General features: G+C 34.6%; 1 protein-coding gene across 2 annotated transcripts in view; it reads right to left on the reverse strand.

Moving 5' to 3' along the window:
- Window positions 1-1,376: 1,376 nt before the first annotated feature.
- Rel (REL proto-oncogene, NF-kB subunit) overlaps window positions 1,377-15,224 on the reverse strand; it is a 32,691-nt gene continuing 18,843 nt past the window's right edge. Inside the window, exons 5-10 of one of the 2 annotated variants that reach the window (XM_047523400.1) lie at window positions 9,130-9,270; window positions 7,754-7,858; window positions 7,438-7,650; window positions 6,595-6,663; window positions 6,401-6,469; window positions 1,377-5,083 (exon numbers count right to left, since the gene is read on the reverse strand). In XM_047523400.1, coding sequence (XP_047379356.1) covers window positions 4,332-5,083; window positions 6,401-6,469; window positions 6,595-6,663; window positions 7,438-7,650; window positions 7,754-7,858; window positions 9,130-9,270 — 1,349 coding nt within the window. In that variant the 3' untranslated portion in view covers window positions 1,377-4,331. Of the gene's footprint in view, window positions 5,111-6,400; window positions 6,470-6,594; window positions 6,664-7,437; window positions 7,651-7,753; window positions 7,859-9,129; window positions 9,271-15,224 lie in introns of both variants that reach the window. The other variant, XM_047523399.1, reaches the window with a different exon arrangement.

A 15,224-nucleotide genomic window follows, 5' to 3' on the forward strand; every position in this document is an offset into this window, starting at 1 on the left:
TTTTTTAGTTGTCAATGGATTTTATTTATTTGCAGTGCTGAGAATCAAACCCAGTTCCTCACACATGCAAGGCAAGAACTCTACCACTGAGCTACAGCCCCAACCTGGTTGTGCCTCTTAGTGTCTCCACCAATCTGAAAGTTTGTCTTTCCTTGACATTCATTATTTCAACAGTTTTGAAGACTTCGGCCAATTATTTTATAGACTGTTTTCCTCTGAATTTGCTTAAGATTCAGGTTGTATTTTTTTAAGAATATCACAGAAGAGATATGATGTTCTTCTTACATCTTACCTAAGGTGTCATACAGTTTTGATATATCTAGTTACTGATGGCTGGGCTTTGATCTGTTTACCAAACTGTTCAATTTTATAGTTACTCTTTTCCCTTCATAAACAAGTATCTTAAAAAGATACCAAATTTTCACTCATTAGTTTTAGTATCCATTGAAGATTTTCACCTGAATCAATAATTACCACACTGATTGCCAAATACTGATTTTCGAGTTCCATCATTCCTTGTCTCATTTATTTCTATCACTGTGGGAACTTGTAGCTACCTTCCCTTTATTTTTTTACTGCTGGTGATTGAACCCAGGGCCTCACACATGCTAAGCAGGCAGTTGAAGAGATACCTGCACTCCCATGTTCATTGCAGCATTTAAAACAGCCAATATAAGGAATCAAGTGTACATCAATGAATGAAGAAAATGTGATATATTTCTACACAATGGAATAGTATTAATCCACAGAAGAGGAGGAAATCCTATCATTCATAACAACATGGATGAACCTGGAGGACACTTACATAGAAAAGGAAATAACACATGATTTCACTTATATGTGGAATCTGAAAAAGGTAGAACTAGGAGGATGGAATGGTGGTTACCTGGGCTTGCGGGCAGTGGGGTTTGGGGAGATATTGGTAAAAGGATAAAAAATTTCATGTCAATTTTTTTTTTTAAAGTAGGGGCTGGGGTTGTGGCTCAGTGGTAGAGTGCTTGACTAGCATGTGTGAGGCACTGGGTTCGAATCTCAGCACCACATATAATCAAAGGCCCACTGACAACTAAAAAAGTATTGAAAAAAAAAAGGTTTTAATAAGATGCACCAGAGACTTTGCTCTTGACCCATCTCCTCCCTGCCTCCTTATTTTCCCTCTTTCCTGGCCCCCACCTTGTGAGAATGGAGAGGGCAGTAGTCTACCAAATTATAATTTCAAAGACAGTTACACATGCAAGAATATCTAGCTATAGCATTCCATAAAAACACATATGTTTCCAAGCAACCAGATTACATTTCCCTATAAGTAAAATGCTATAAGTATTAAGAAAATCTGATATTTTAAAAGTCAAATAACAAAATTTTAGAAAGGGTTTTAGAATTTTTTCATTTATTTATCAAGAAAAAAATCACTGTATACAAAGATATTACAAAGGTAAACATTCTGTACAATAAAAAGTAGTTTTAACAATTGAAAACGATTTCATCAATAGCATATTCAGAGGAACTCAATTAAATATGATATGACAAAGATAATAATAAATCTTTGGTAACAGGGTAAATGGTAATGCCATTAAGGAAAGCAGAGGAGACACCAGTTTGTAAGTACATTCAGGTAGTTACAAAGCTGAAGCTATGGGCACTAAGATTGCACAGGGGGAAAAACCAGCACCAACTGAAGACTAGGGTTGGAGCTCTAAAGGAAAAACAGACCTCAGAAATCCTGTCTACCACAGGAATGCCACAGGAGTATCCATAGCAGGGTGGTCAATAGGTAGGTTGTAAAAAGGGCAAGCAGAATAATGACTGATAAAAAAGACACTAGATTTTGACAATGGGGTTAGTCTCTGGTCACCTTTCCCAGTATATCACAGAAAACAGTAGGAGCAAAAGACAGACTGATAAACAAGGAAGGACAGAAGTGAGGAAATGAAGAGGCAAGCACTTTTGAAATCAAGATAGGAAGGGAAGGAAGGAGCATGGTAGGAAAGGTTTTTGCTGTTGTTGGTTTTTGCTTGTTTTGGTCTTTTTTAGGCTGGAGAAAACATCTGCCATGTTTACACAAAGAAAGGAAGAACTAAATGGTGACATGATACTGGAAATGAGATGGGAGCTAAAGGAGGAGGAGGGATTGAATGCAACAAATGGAGGTTAGATAGGAAGAGCACTAAACTAAAAGTCAAAGCTAAAGTCAAAGTCCAGACACATTTAGAGATAAAGAAAAAACTTGTAGCCAAATGTATTTTAAGTTATAAATTCTATTGTCAGTAACTAGCACCTGAAAAATGAAAAACTGAAATGCTCTAAACACAGATATGACAGTCCCTAATTCAGTTTATAGTGGGAAAAGCTGCAAAACAACTCAATGCTTAGTTAAAATTCACTGACCTAACAGTTAAGTATTTAAAATCATCAGTGCTAATACAAAATTATTAAGATTCTGTATTTTTAAAAAAACTCACCACTTACCAATCACCATCTGGAGATACCCTGGGTTCATATTCTGAGCAGAAAAAAAAAAAAAAAATTGTACCTTAAGGTTTTTCTTTTTCTACTAAAACTATATTAAGTGCTTATGATTTTTGAATTTCATATGACAGATATTTTCTTTTGAAATCAAAACTTGAGAGATAGTAATGGTATTTGTGTGTTTCTCATTTTTTTTATTTTGCTTTCTGGACTATTCTGACCCTAGTCTTATCTTGCTCTTCTGGCTAACTTCCAGTAATAGTCAATCGAGAATTTTTATTTACATGGCATTCACACATACCCCATTTTGATGTAATAAACTAATTTATGTAAACTTGTTTGATTGTACTTTGTACAAGTGAAATGATGCAATTTCTAGATGAGAATATGTTTAATATTTAGGGTAGGTCCTACCTGTAAGATAAACTAGATCTTTAATATATTACCTAGCATAATGATAATTCCATCACAATTGAGATTAATGGCCAAATTCTGCCACCATTTTGCCACTGGGATTATTTTGCTTTTAAACAATTTGGAATATCATTATTAACACTGGACTTGAATGATTCTAAATAAAAACCAATGTAACATCAAACAAAATGTAAAAACTATAAAAATCTAGTAATTAAAGCTATTTCTTTCAAAAAACAAAAGTTCTATTAATAATACACTAAATGTTCAATAAATATTTACTGAGTGCTTAATGTGAGGCAGACTGTTCTACAAACTGGAGATTCAACAGTAAACAAAACACAAAAATTTCTTTCCTCCTGGAGCTTATATACCAGTAAAGGAAACAAATAGTGAACAAATGCTCAGTAATCACAGTTATAGTGAGAGAACATTTAAGGCAGAGTAATACCAAGTAATACCAAGTACAAAGTGTATCAGGCAGGGATGTACCTGGTGCTCTGAGGAGGAGCATTAAGGTCAGAGTGCTTGAAGCTGCATGAGGAGGGGGAAATGATAATACATGGGGTAGGAAAGGGTGCCTAGGCCTGCTAATTTTAAGCACTATGACCCTTACTCTGAGATGGAGACCAGCTGGATGGTTTTGAGCAAATATGATTTGACATGTTTTAAAAGTAATTACTCTGGCTACATCAAGGATGTAAGGAAGGTTTTGGAGGTTACAGCTTTAATCCAGGTTAAGTGACGAGGACAGCTAGGAACAGGGTGCTAATAGTAGAGGTCAAAAGACAGTGTTGGACATATCTTGAAGGCAAGGCCTACTGGATTTGCTGATGATCAGATATGGGAGATCAAAGAAAAAAAGATAAAGGATGACTTCAAGGTTTTTGGCCTGAGCAACCAGAAGCATGGCATTGCCATTTACTGAGTTGGGGAAGACTGAAGGAGAAGCAAGTCTGGGAGGGAAAAATCAAGAATTCAGGTTTGGATATGTTGAGTTTGAGCTTTAATTAATTTATAGATAAAGCTATCAAATAGGCAGTTTAATGAGATCACAGGGAATGAAGACACCTAAGAAAAAAAAAGGTCCAAGGAAACTTCTTCCTCTTGAAAATATGGGCGTAAAACTAAAATTGAAAGCCACTTTGAAGATATGGATGTAAATGTTATAAAAGGTAGAAAACCTCCCATACCTTGAAAGCTTACTTCAACTGCCTTCTCCAATTTAACATTTTAAAGAAGTTTTGATGTACATATAAATCTAAGAAACTCCAAGAAGTCTCAGAAAACCCCATAGGGGTCACTTTGGCCCATGGGCATCAAAATAATCAAGAATATATTTTTCCAATGACACAGTCATTACAGGTTTTACCTTAAATTTGCTTGAAAGCAAATATTAGTTAGTTCATTTAAGAATACATTAAGAATGTCATAAAAGAAATACATACTTAAAAAAAATCATATGCAAAGGAGTCATTCAATTGTTCATTTTGCATTGTGCCAATGCTTGAATACTGACTATTTTGAACAAAATTATGATTGTTTGGATTAGTACCATTTGATGGTCCTGATTCATTTATCAGGTTGTTATCTGCACAACTGAAGTCAGATCGCTCAAATGCATCTGATTGTGAAACAAAAACAGTACCAGAACTGGTGCCTGCTGACATACTGGAAGAGGACATCTGATGGAGCTGCCTCAAGTCTCTTGGATCTAACACTGAATTACATGAGGGGTTTTCAAGATTCATGCTCACAAGTCTTGGGTTATCAGTTTCCCCCATGTTATCAGTGCTGGTTGTCATCATATTCACAGGGCAATTAGGCAGCATGTTGGCATCAGAAATACCATATAAGTCAGCTGGTGATATGGATGATGATTCCATTCTGCCTATGTCATCAGTATTGTTATAAATGCAAGCATTAGAAGCATTTACATCACCAATAGGCATGTCCAGGAATGATGAGATGCCTTGAGAATTAGTGGAAAGTGTCCCTGTTGAAAAACTACTCAATGGATTTGTATTGACTGAGCGTGAGGTAGGGTGGGCCATCGATGACCAGCTTGAAGGAGGCTGAGGTACCATTGCAGATATGGCTGAAGCATGATGTGACAATCCACTGGAGATGGGCACAGGTGAAGAATAGTAGGATTCTCCTTGACTAGAAACTCCTGAAGATCTGGGCATTTCTGCCAAAACTGTACTATGAGAAAACAAGTTTGATTCTGTGGGGGGAAAATGTATTTCACAAAATTAAAATGAACAAAATTATAAAAGTCATTATTGCAAAATTAAAATTGCAAAAATACATTGTTACAGAGAAATTGCAAGAGAACTGATTTAACATTTCAAATAAAATGTTTTTCAAAGCACTAAAATTATTACACAAGTCCAAATGAATTCTGTAACATGTAAGTTAATAAATGCATTTAAGATGAATTTTTTAAAAATATATTTTTAGTTGTCAATAGACCTTTATTTTATTTATTTATATGTGGTGCTGAGAATCAAACCCAGTGCCTCACACATACTAGGCAAGCACTCTCACTGAGCCACAACTCCAGCCCCTTAAGATGAATTTTTAAAGTTATTTTGGCATATATAATTTTAGTTCATTTAAATTGAAAATCCAGTCCTATACATGTATTTTTTTAAAGTGAAAGATAAATACTGGAATTTCACTTAACAGGAATCAACAACCAAACCATTTCATACCTCTCTACTTTTAGGAGAAAATGGAGGGATGGAGAAAACACTCATTAGGGATGGCTAAAAACTATATATAACTTAAGATACATTAAGATATGACCCTCAAGTAGTAGAAAATCCCCAGTCAGAAAAAAAATTAAGAAAAAAATTTCTATATTTACTTACATATTATACAAATGTTGTATATACTAAACCAGGAAAAGTGTTAACATAAAGATGTAAGAGAAGAAAAGACTTCTAGTTATAGAAACCAAGGAGTTGTCAAATTTTTTTTCTCTAAAGGGACAGACAGTATTTTGTGTTTTGTGAGCTATACAGCCTCTGCTAAAATAATTCAGTTTCTGTTGCTATAGTTAAAAAAAAAAAAAAGAAAAAAGAAAAGAAGAAAGAAAAAGAAAAGGCAGCTGTGACTGGAAATGTTATCGCAGTGATAGACCACTTGCCTGGCATAAATGAGGCCCTGGGTATCTGAGCTCAGCACTGGCAGGGTGGAGGAGGGAAGGCAGCTGTCATCATATGTCATCAAATGAGCATGGCTGTGTTTCAATAAAACTTTACTTATAAGAAACGTGATAGCCAGACCTAAACCATTTCTTCATGACACACTATAGTTAAGAAAATTACTACAGTATGAACAAAATGTATTTTCTCAGTTTCCAATGCAATCTACAGAAGCAGAGCTGAATCCATTCAATGTTGAAAGCTTGAAAAAATTTATGGGAGAGGAAAATATCAAAGAAACATTTATCCTTAAAAATGGAATTCCAATACATTGTGCAAGGAATTTTCCACAGGGGATAAAATACCTTTTTTGATGAATCTTCCTTCTTCAATTGACCCTACTGGACCAGGTCTTGTTCTCTCAGGAAAACTGACTGTTATGATAAAGTTTTTCCATTATTAAATGTAATTTGAAAAATAATTTATCAATTAAAACTTTAAAAACTGAATAAAGCAAATAATAATCTATTTAAATATGAATCATACAAAATATTCTTACCACAATCCTGCCACAGTTTCTGGAACAGTAGAGTTGTTTTTTGTTTCTTTGATTTATTGCCATAAGTATCTGATTAAAAAGAAACCAGGTGAATCATCAAGGAATTATATTTCCTCTCCATTAATAAACAAATAGGTGCTTTATTAGTATATAGAATATGCTTTAAATGTACATTTTATATCTATTATATGTAAAGACATATGGATTTAATAAGTACATTATAATACCTGTAAGTCAATATCAATTAATGAAAGGTCTGATAAGGACCAAAACAGCAAACACTTTCTAAGTGGCAAATTTTCCATCTATAAAAAGGGCACACTAAGGACAAAAATAGATACTCCAAAATAAAATAATTCTTTTGTTTTTTGTTTTGGTACTGGGGATTGAACCCATGAGCTCTTTATCACTGAGCTATATCCCAAGTCCTTTTTTTTTTTTTTGTACAGAGGATTGAACTAAAGGGCACTTTACCACTAAGCCATATCCCCAGCAATTTTTCTTATATTTTGAGATGGGGTCTCACTAAGTTACTTAAAGCCTCGCTAATTTGCTGAGGCTGGTCTACAACTTGCCTCAGCCTCCCAAATCATTAGGATTATAGGCATGGGCCACCATGCCTGGCTAAAACAGAAATGTTAATAAATAATTTAGATGATGTGAAATTATTCCATATTAATCAAACCTTCCTAAGAAAGAGATGCAAAGAGCATAAGGAAAAAAAATGAAAAATGTTCAGAAAAAAAATATAAATTATGAAAACACATAATGACTGAACGTGTCATCCATGTAGCAGGATCAACTTTAAGACATATATAAACCAATACCACCAAAGCATCATACCTTTTTCATCCGGCAGATACCTAAAATCCATAGATTCACTAACTTCCTGGTCAGAAGGTCTCCGCAGCTGCATTTTTACTGTTACTGGTTCAGTAATAGCTTTGCAATATGGAGGAGTCTTGAAAACAATGGCTACTTGACGGTGTACATCAGCTTGTGAAAAGTTACCTTTTGCTTCCCAATCGTTCAACACAAAACGAACTTCTATGTCATCTAGTAAATAAGTCAAAGGAATAAAACAATGGAAAAACAAAGTAAACTATATCGATTAATTTAAAATACACTCTGAATTCATTAAGACAAACAAAATAAATACCTTTCTGAACTTTGTCACAAAGTAGAAATATTTCATCTCCTCCCCTGACACTTCCACAGTTCTTGTTTACACGACAAATCCTTAATTCTGCAGTATTTGGGGCACCTAAATATAAAGGATTTTTTAAAAATGGGTTTCTACTTTAATAATACACTTTGTCCTGTTGTAAGGGGAAAGGTTTTAGGGAAATCATTTACAAAATAGATAAAAGTTATAATGTACAGAGAAAAGACATTTAAATACATTAATCATCCACATCTGTCACTTTCTTTTTTAACTGCTTAAATAATCTGGTTTAGAGCTGTATGACTCATTTCTAGGCAATGACATTTTCTCCCTGCTTCTAAATTCTGATTCTTCCAATCTATCCCACACACTGTTACCAGATTAATTTTTTTTTTTTTTTTTCTGGTACTGGGCACTGAACCCATGGGTGCTTTTACCACTGAGCTATATCCCTAGTCCTTCTTATTTTTTATCTTGAAACAGGGTCTCGCTAAGTTGTTGAGAGTCTTGTTAAGTTACTAAGATTATTGGTGTGTGCCACTGCACAGCTAGATTAATCTTAAATCATATCCCTATCCGTAGGGCAATACAATTTCCATGTTTTCTTTTATCTGGTCAATATGACTAAACAGTCCTCCCTGGCATTCACTGCTTTCTATGATAAGGATGCTATGATCTACATTTACAGCTCTATCTCACTAACCTACATGCAAAACAGGTATGGTAAAACACCATTGGTAAATAAATATTTTGTGTGTGTGTGCAGCTAAAATATTTTGGAGGGCAGTGTCAGTCTTCAAATGATAAATTTCTGTATCTTTTACTCTGGGACTCGTCAACATTTCTACTTCTGTAGATTTATGTCAGAGTAATATTTGCACAAGATATTCCACATACAAGGATATTTATCGCAATAAAATTTATTAGGGCAAAATGAGAAGGAAAAAAATTCAAATGTCCCATAAAAGGATGATTTAATAAAATTACAATATAGGCATATAATGAAATATATAACTATTGAAAAGAATAATGTAACCAAGAGGAAAAGAGGTTCAAGATAAATTGCTAAGAAAAAATTGTTTTTAAGATCTGTGATGATTTTTTTAAAACTATTATTGTGTGAATGACTGATGATGATGTATTTGTTGGTAGAAAGAAGAAACGTAAAATATGCATCTGAGGACAGTGATTATCTTTGGAGGATTAAAATTACGAGATATTTACTCTCTTTGTGATATGTATTTCTACAGTGTTTGAATTTTTCTTATCATGAAAATACTGTTTTCCCAAATACCAAAAAAAATTTTTTTAATTAAACTAGTATTAAAAACCAAGCAAAGACTACAAATACAAACAAATAAAGCACTTACGGTTATCATAAATGGGGTTAGAGACAACAGGAGGAAGAGCTGTTGTCAAATTACCAAGTTCATCAGGGAGGAAAACTTGAAAACACAGTCTCACAACATTGAGATCACAGTCTTCAATATCAAGCAGCTGTTGTTCAGGGACTGAAGAAGTATAGACATGATTTTTAGAATGCAGAATAGTCATATAAAGCTAAAATCCTATTAGGTCTTAATCCCCATCCATTCTATCCAATAACCTTGAAGGCTACCAAATCTGTACTAACAAACATAGAATGCAACCAATCTCAAGAATGCCTTTTATTAAAAAAAAAAAAAAAAAAAAAAGAATGCCTTTTATTATTATCGAGTAGTAACTATCTAATAGTATCTAATAAATTATAGCCTTTTCAGGAAGTAACTATTCTAGCAAGCTGAGACTTAAGAACCCCAAAATGACATTAATAACAAACTGATTTAAAAAAAATGGATGCAAGTTATACACAACAGACAAGAGATATTCATTCAACAAATCTGTATTTGTTTCAGCCTAAATTATCTTCTAAATCTTCCAGGAATTATTTCCTTAGTTTTACGGATGAAGAGCTGATTTTAAAAAGATAAAATTACTTGTCCAAAGTTTCACAGCTAGGAAGTGGTAGGGTGGAAATCTGAACTCAGATCATTGAATCCAGAGCTTATGCTTTTAAAAATTAAAACTCTAGGGCTGGGGATATAGCTCAGTTGGTAGAGTGCTTGCCTTGCAAGCACAAGGCCCTGGGTTCACATCCCCAGCACCACCAAAAAAAAAAAAAAAAATTAAAACTCTACTAGAAAATTTTACTTACAGTCCACATAAAAATGACATACATAAGAATATCTACTAAAATTTAGATCTACATTTTAGGGATGAAGTACCAAGAAGATACCAGATGATGTAACATACGATGTAATATAGGTAGTTTCTACAAGATACTTCATGTGCAAATTAAGTTTGCTTTAAAAAAAACAAATGAAAAACTTGGCAGTTCTGAAAAAAAAAATAAACCTTATGACAGAATAAAATGTAAGCACAGTTTGTTATATTGATGTTTGAAAAGAAACTCCATTCCAACAAAAAATATTACTACATTTTCAAAGAATACCATAAGCTATAGCAAATCATAAATAATACAGCCATATTTTTAAAGCATTAATATACATATTAAATTTTATAAATTTTAGATTTTTAAAAAACTTATAAAATATTAAAATGTAAAATACTAAGTTTGAAAAAGCAGTTAACCAAATTCCTTAGTACTACAGGCAATGACTAATGAAAACAATTTTGTAATGTTTTAATTTGATGGCACTCACACAGTCTCAGTAATTATCACAACATTTAAATTTGTCTCAGTATCATCCTTCTCAAGCCTAGCATTTGAGTCTACAAGAACACAGTTGTACAACTCAAAGGTCAAAATGCTATGATGCCGGGGCTGGGATTGTGGCTCAGTGGTAGTGCATGAGGCCCTGGGCTTGATCCTCAGCACCACATAAAAATAAAATAAAGGTATTGTGTCCACCTAAAACTAAAACAACAAAAACACACACACACACACACACACACACACACACATATATATATATATATATATATATATATATATATATTTAAAAAATGCTATGATGCCGACACCTGTATTATAGCAGCATACTCTTCTGGCATCATTAGGGAGGCAGTAAGAGGTCTCCTTTTTCAAAATCAAGTGTTATAGCATTGTAAATTTAGAGTTCAATATCTCAATGTCTCTCAACTTCAAAGATGAGTAATCAATACACACACACACACACTGAGTAGGTAGGTGCTCCTGAAAAGTTTAAAAGCAAATCTATATGAAGGGATAAACTCTGGCATAAATCATACAATAGAGTAATGCTCAGCAATAAAAAGGAACAAACTGTGGACATATGCCCCAACTTGGATGTACTTCAAAAACACCATGCCAAGCAAAAAGAACTAGACAAGAAAGAACATAGACTGTAGGGTTCCATTTGCATTAAACTGTAGAAACAATTAATGTATGGTGAGAGAAAGCAGATTAGTAGTTGGGGCAGAGGCTGGAGAGGAAACTGAGAGAGGGATGAAGGATATTTGGGGGGATGATGGAGAAGTCCCTTATTTTGAGGTTACATGGGAGAATATATTTAAGTAGATCTTATATATCAATAAGTTTACTTAAAATATTTTAAATGCTATATACAAATTAAAACAAAACAAAATTTAGAAAATTTTAAACATATGCCAGTTCTATCAAAGGGAAGAAATCATACCTATGTCTCCAAAGATCACTATACAATTTTGCTTTGAAATTTACTCAATATGTGGAAATACAGTTATCATTGCATCAAAATTACTTTCATCTCTGCACAAAATGGGTTAAAACAACTGACAGAAATCATGAGTAATACTTGTTTTTACCCAACATAGGATCTGGTGTGAGGCTGACAGCTCAGAGCTTCTTTCTATAAAGTATAACCTCATTCTCTAGAATGGAAGGAGTATCCAACTTTCTAAATCAGAAGAGCACTTGGCCTATAGTTTTTTCATGCAGTTAAAGTTTTTTCTTACACTATAATCATTTGTGCATGCTCTTTTATCCTATTTGACAAAGTTCCATGAAGTCAGAAAGGGTGTTTGGTGCATCCTTATATTTTCACTAGACAGAGAACATAGTGATTTTCATACAATGGGTATTATATATTTCCTCAATGAGTGACTGAAAATTTGTTGAACAATCATTTAGATATCTTATAAGCTGCTGAAGAAAACTATTAAGTAAAAGCTAACAAAAGAGATTCTAGCTTGGGTAATGGCAGATGACATGCAATTGGGACCAACTCCACTGTAAGAACCAAAAAAGGCAGACAAAATATTAAACGAAATTCTTTTAAAGGCATCAGAGACTAACAAGATCATGAAGAATCAGAGGGTCAAGATATGGGAGGGTGCAGCTCAGCGGTAGAGCACTTGCCTAGCATGTGCTGGGGCTGGCATTCTGGAAAAAAAAAAAAAAGAAGGGAAGGCAAAAGAAGAGATTGTTTGGAATTACACTGGATCTGCTGAGCAAACAATATAATTAGCCAACTAATTAATTGGGCCTAAAAGAACTAAAGATTTTCAGGGGTTTTCAGGTAAGAAAAACAACTTGAAGATTTTGGGTAGACAAGTCCAAACAAGTCATGTTCATTCATTCGTTTATTTAGTCTTTCAACGAATTTTAATTAAGTTACTACATGTGCCAGACATTAGAACAGGTATAGGAGAAATATACAGAAGAGTTTCATCATTTAGTTAAGGAGAAACATAAACAAAGTCACAGCAAACCACTTATAAATATATACAAGAAACTTTGGGAAAACAGGGAATATTTAGCTCTGTCAGTGAAGGGAAGGAAAAGCTTAAGAGGAAGTGATACTTAAATTTAAATATGAAGGCTGAGCAGAAGAATTCATCAAGCAAACCAGGCATTCCATACAAGGGAACTGCATGTATAAAAGTTCAGTTGCAAGAAAGAAATATGAAGGCTGAGTCAGGCACTGTGGCACACGCCTATAATGCCAGCGGCTCATGAGGCTGAGGTAGGAGGATCTTGACTTCAAAGTCAGCCTCAGCAAAAAATCGAGGCATTAACTCAGTGAGACTCAGTTTCTAAATAAAATACAAAACAGGGCTAGGGATGTGGCTCAGTGGTCCAGTGCCCCTGAGTTTAATCCCCGGTACCAAAAAAAAAAAAAAAAAGAAAGAAAAAAGAGAAGGCTGAACAGGAAGTTATCAAGCAAATCAGGCATTCCATACAAGGCAACTACATGTGTAAAATGTAAAAGTTCAGTTGCGAGACAAGAAATAAAAGCAAGAATCAATAACTGGGATAGATTCAAACTAAAAAGCTTTCTCTCAGCAAAGGAAACTATCAGCAATGTGAAGAAAGAGCCTACAGAGTGGGAGAAAATCTTCGCCAATCATACTTCAGATAGAGCACTAATCTCCAGAATCTATAAAGAACTCAAAAACCTCTACACCAAGAATGCAAATAACCCAATCAACAAATGGGCTAAGGAAATGAACAGACACTTCACAGAAGAAGATCTACAAGCAATCAACAAACATATGAAAAAATGTTCAACATCTCTAGTAATAAGAGAAATGTAAATCAAAACCACCCTAAGATTCCATCTCACCCCAATTAGAATGGCGATTATCAAGAATACAAGCAACAACAGGTGTTGGCGAGGATGTGGGGAGAAAGGTACACTCATACATTGCTGGTGGGGCTGCAAATTAGTGCAGCCGCTCTGGAAAGCAGTGTGGAGATTCCTTAGAAAACTTGGAATGGAACCACCATTTGACCCAGCTATCCCACTCCTTGGCCTATACCCAAAGGACTTAAAATCAGCATACTACAGAGATACAGCCACATCAATGTTCATAGCTGCTCAATTCACAATAACCAGATTGTGGAACCAACCTAGATGCCCTTCAATTGATAAATGGATGAAGAAACCGTGGTATATATATACAATGGAATTTTACTCAGCCATAAAGAATGATAAAATTATGGCATTTGCAGGCAAATGGATGAAATTGGAGAATATCATGCTAAGTGAGATAAGCCAATCTCAAAAAACCAAAGGACGAATGATCTCACTGATAAGTGGATGATGACACATAATGGGGGGTGGGCAGGGTTAGTGTTAGGGTTAGAGTTAGGGTTAGGGAGCGGGGCAAGAATGGAGGAAGGAAGGACTGTATAGAGGGAAAAGAGGGGTGGGAGAGGTGGGGAGAAGGGAAAAAAAAAACCAGAATGAATCAAACAACATTACCCTATGTAAATTTATGATTACACAAATGGTATGCCTTTAGTCCATGTACAGAGAAACAATGTGTATCCCATTTGTTTACAATAAAAAAAAAATAATCAAAGAAAAAGAAAAAAAAAAAAAAAGTTCAGTAGCGAGAAAGAACATGGCTCTTCCAATAGAACAAACAGTTCAGAATGGCAAAGCCAAAATATACATATGTACAATCAGTGGTAGGGAAAAAAAGGGCAGGAAGTAGAAGGTAAAAGGCGGAATGGAAAACAAGCATGGAATCATGAAGGGTTTTGAATGTCATGCTTGAAAAGGTGCAGCAAGAAGATTCGTTTCTCAAAATGTGGTCATGGTTTACCTACAACAGAATCACCTAGGAGCAGAGATTTTCCAATTGTAATTTAGGACCTACTGAAATTAGTTTAGTAAACTGGATAAGCCATTTCTGGAAGGAAGGAGAGAAGGCAGGCAGACAAGGAAGACAGGCAGGCATAGATAGGAAGGAAGAAAGAGAAGGAGGGAAAGAGGAAGGAAGCAGAACAGAGTGGAGGGTATAATGCTTGTATTAAGGGTACTGCAGTAAAGGTGTGGTGTGTTTGTATGTATATGTATTGAGAGTGGAGAAATAAAATCTATTGCTTACTGTGGGTCACAAAATAGAAACACTGAACTAAATGTGCTTTTAAAATGCAAATTCCCAGGACCCACACCAGGCCTAGAATCTACATTTTAAACAAGTATTATGGGATTCTTGTGCATATTCAAGTTTAGAACCATTGCAGAAGATGCACTGAAGGATGATAAGCAGAGTTCTGAAATGATCATAGTGGTTTTAGGAGGATTTTTTGAAAGGGGATATCAAGGATAAAGGTGAGAACACAAGTCTAGAGGTTGTCAACAATAGTCAAGGTTAAAAATGATGCAAGTTTACATTCCTACAATGTCAGTGGAGAGACTGGATTGAGACAGTCAAAGTAGGTAACCAAAACAAATAGTTTTTCTGGAGTTGTTAAGGGTTCATGAAGAGAAGTAGTTGCAGAGAAGCTAGAAAAGGTGTCAGGGCTATATTTAGGTGACTTTGAATGTAGTGGTCAGTTTTTAAACTATATAAGAAGTCATTATAAGACTTGTATCAGAAATATTATTCTAAAGACCTGTTTCAGAAGTATTTGAATGGGGAAAAACTGCTACAACTCAAATTATGAGATGATGAGTTCCTAAACAATGGAAGTGGCAAAGGGGCTGGAGAAAGGAATCGATGTTAAAAC

The sequence above is a fragment of the Sciurus carolinensis genome, chromosome 13, assembly GCF_902686445.1.
Source record: "Sciurus carolinensis chromosome 13, mSciCar1.2, whole genome shotgun sequence".
Classification (NCBI taxonomy): domain Eukaryota; kingdom Metazoa; phylum Chordata; class Mammalia; order Rodentia; family Sciuridae; genus Sciurus; species Sciurus carolinensis.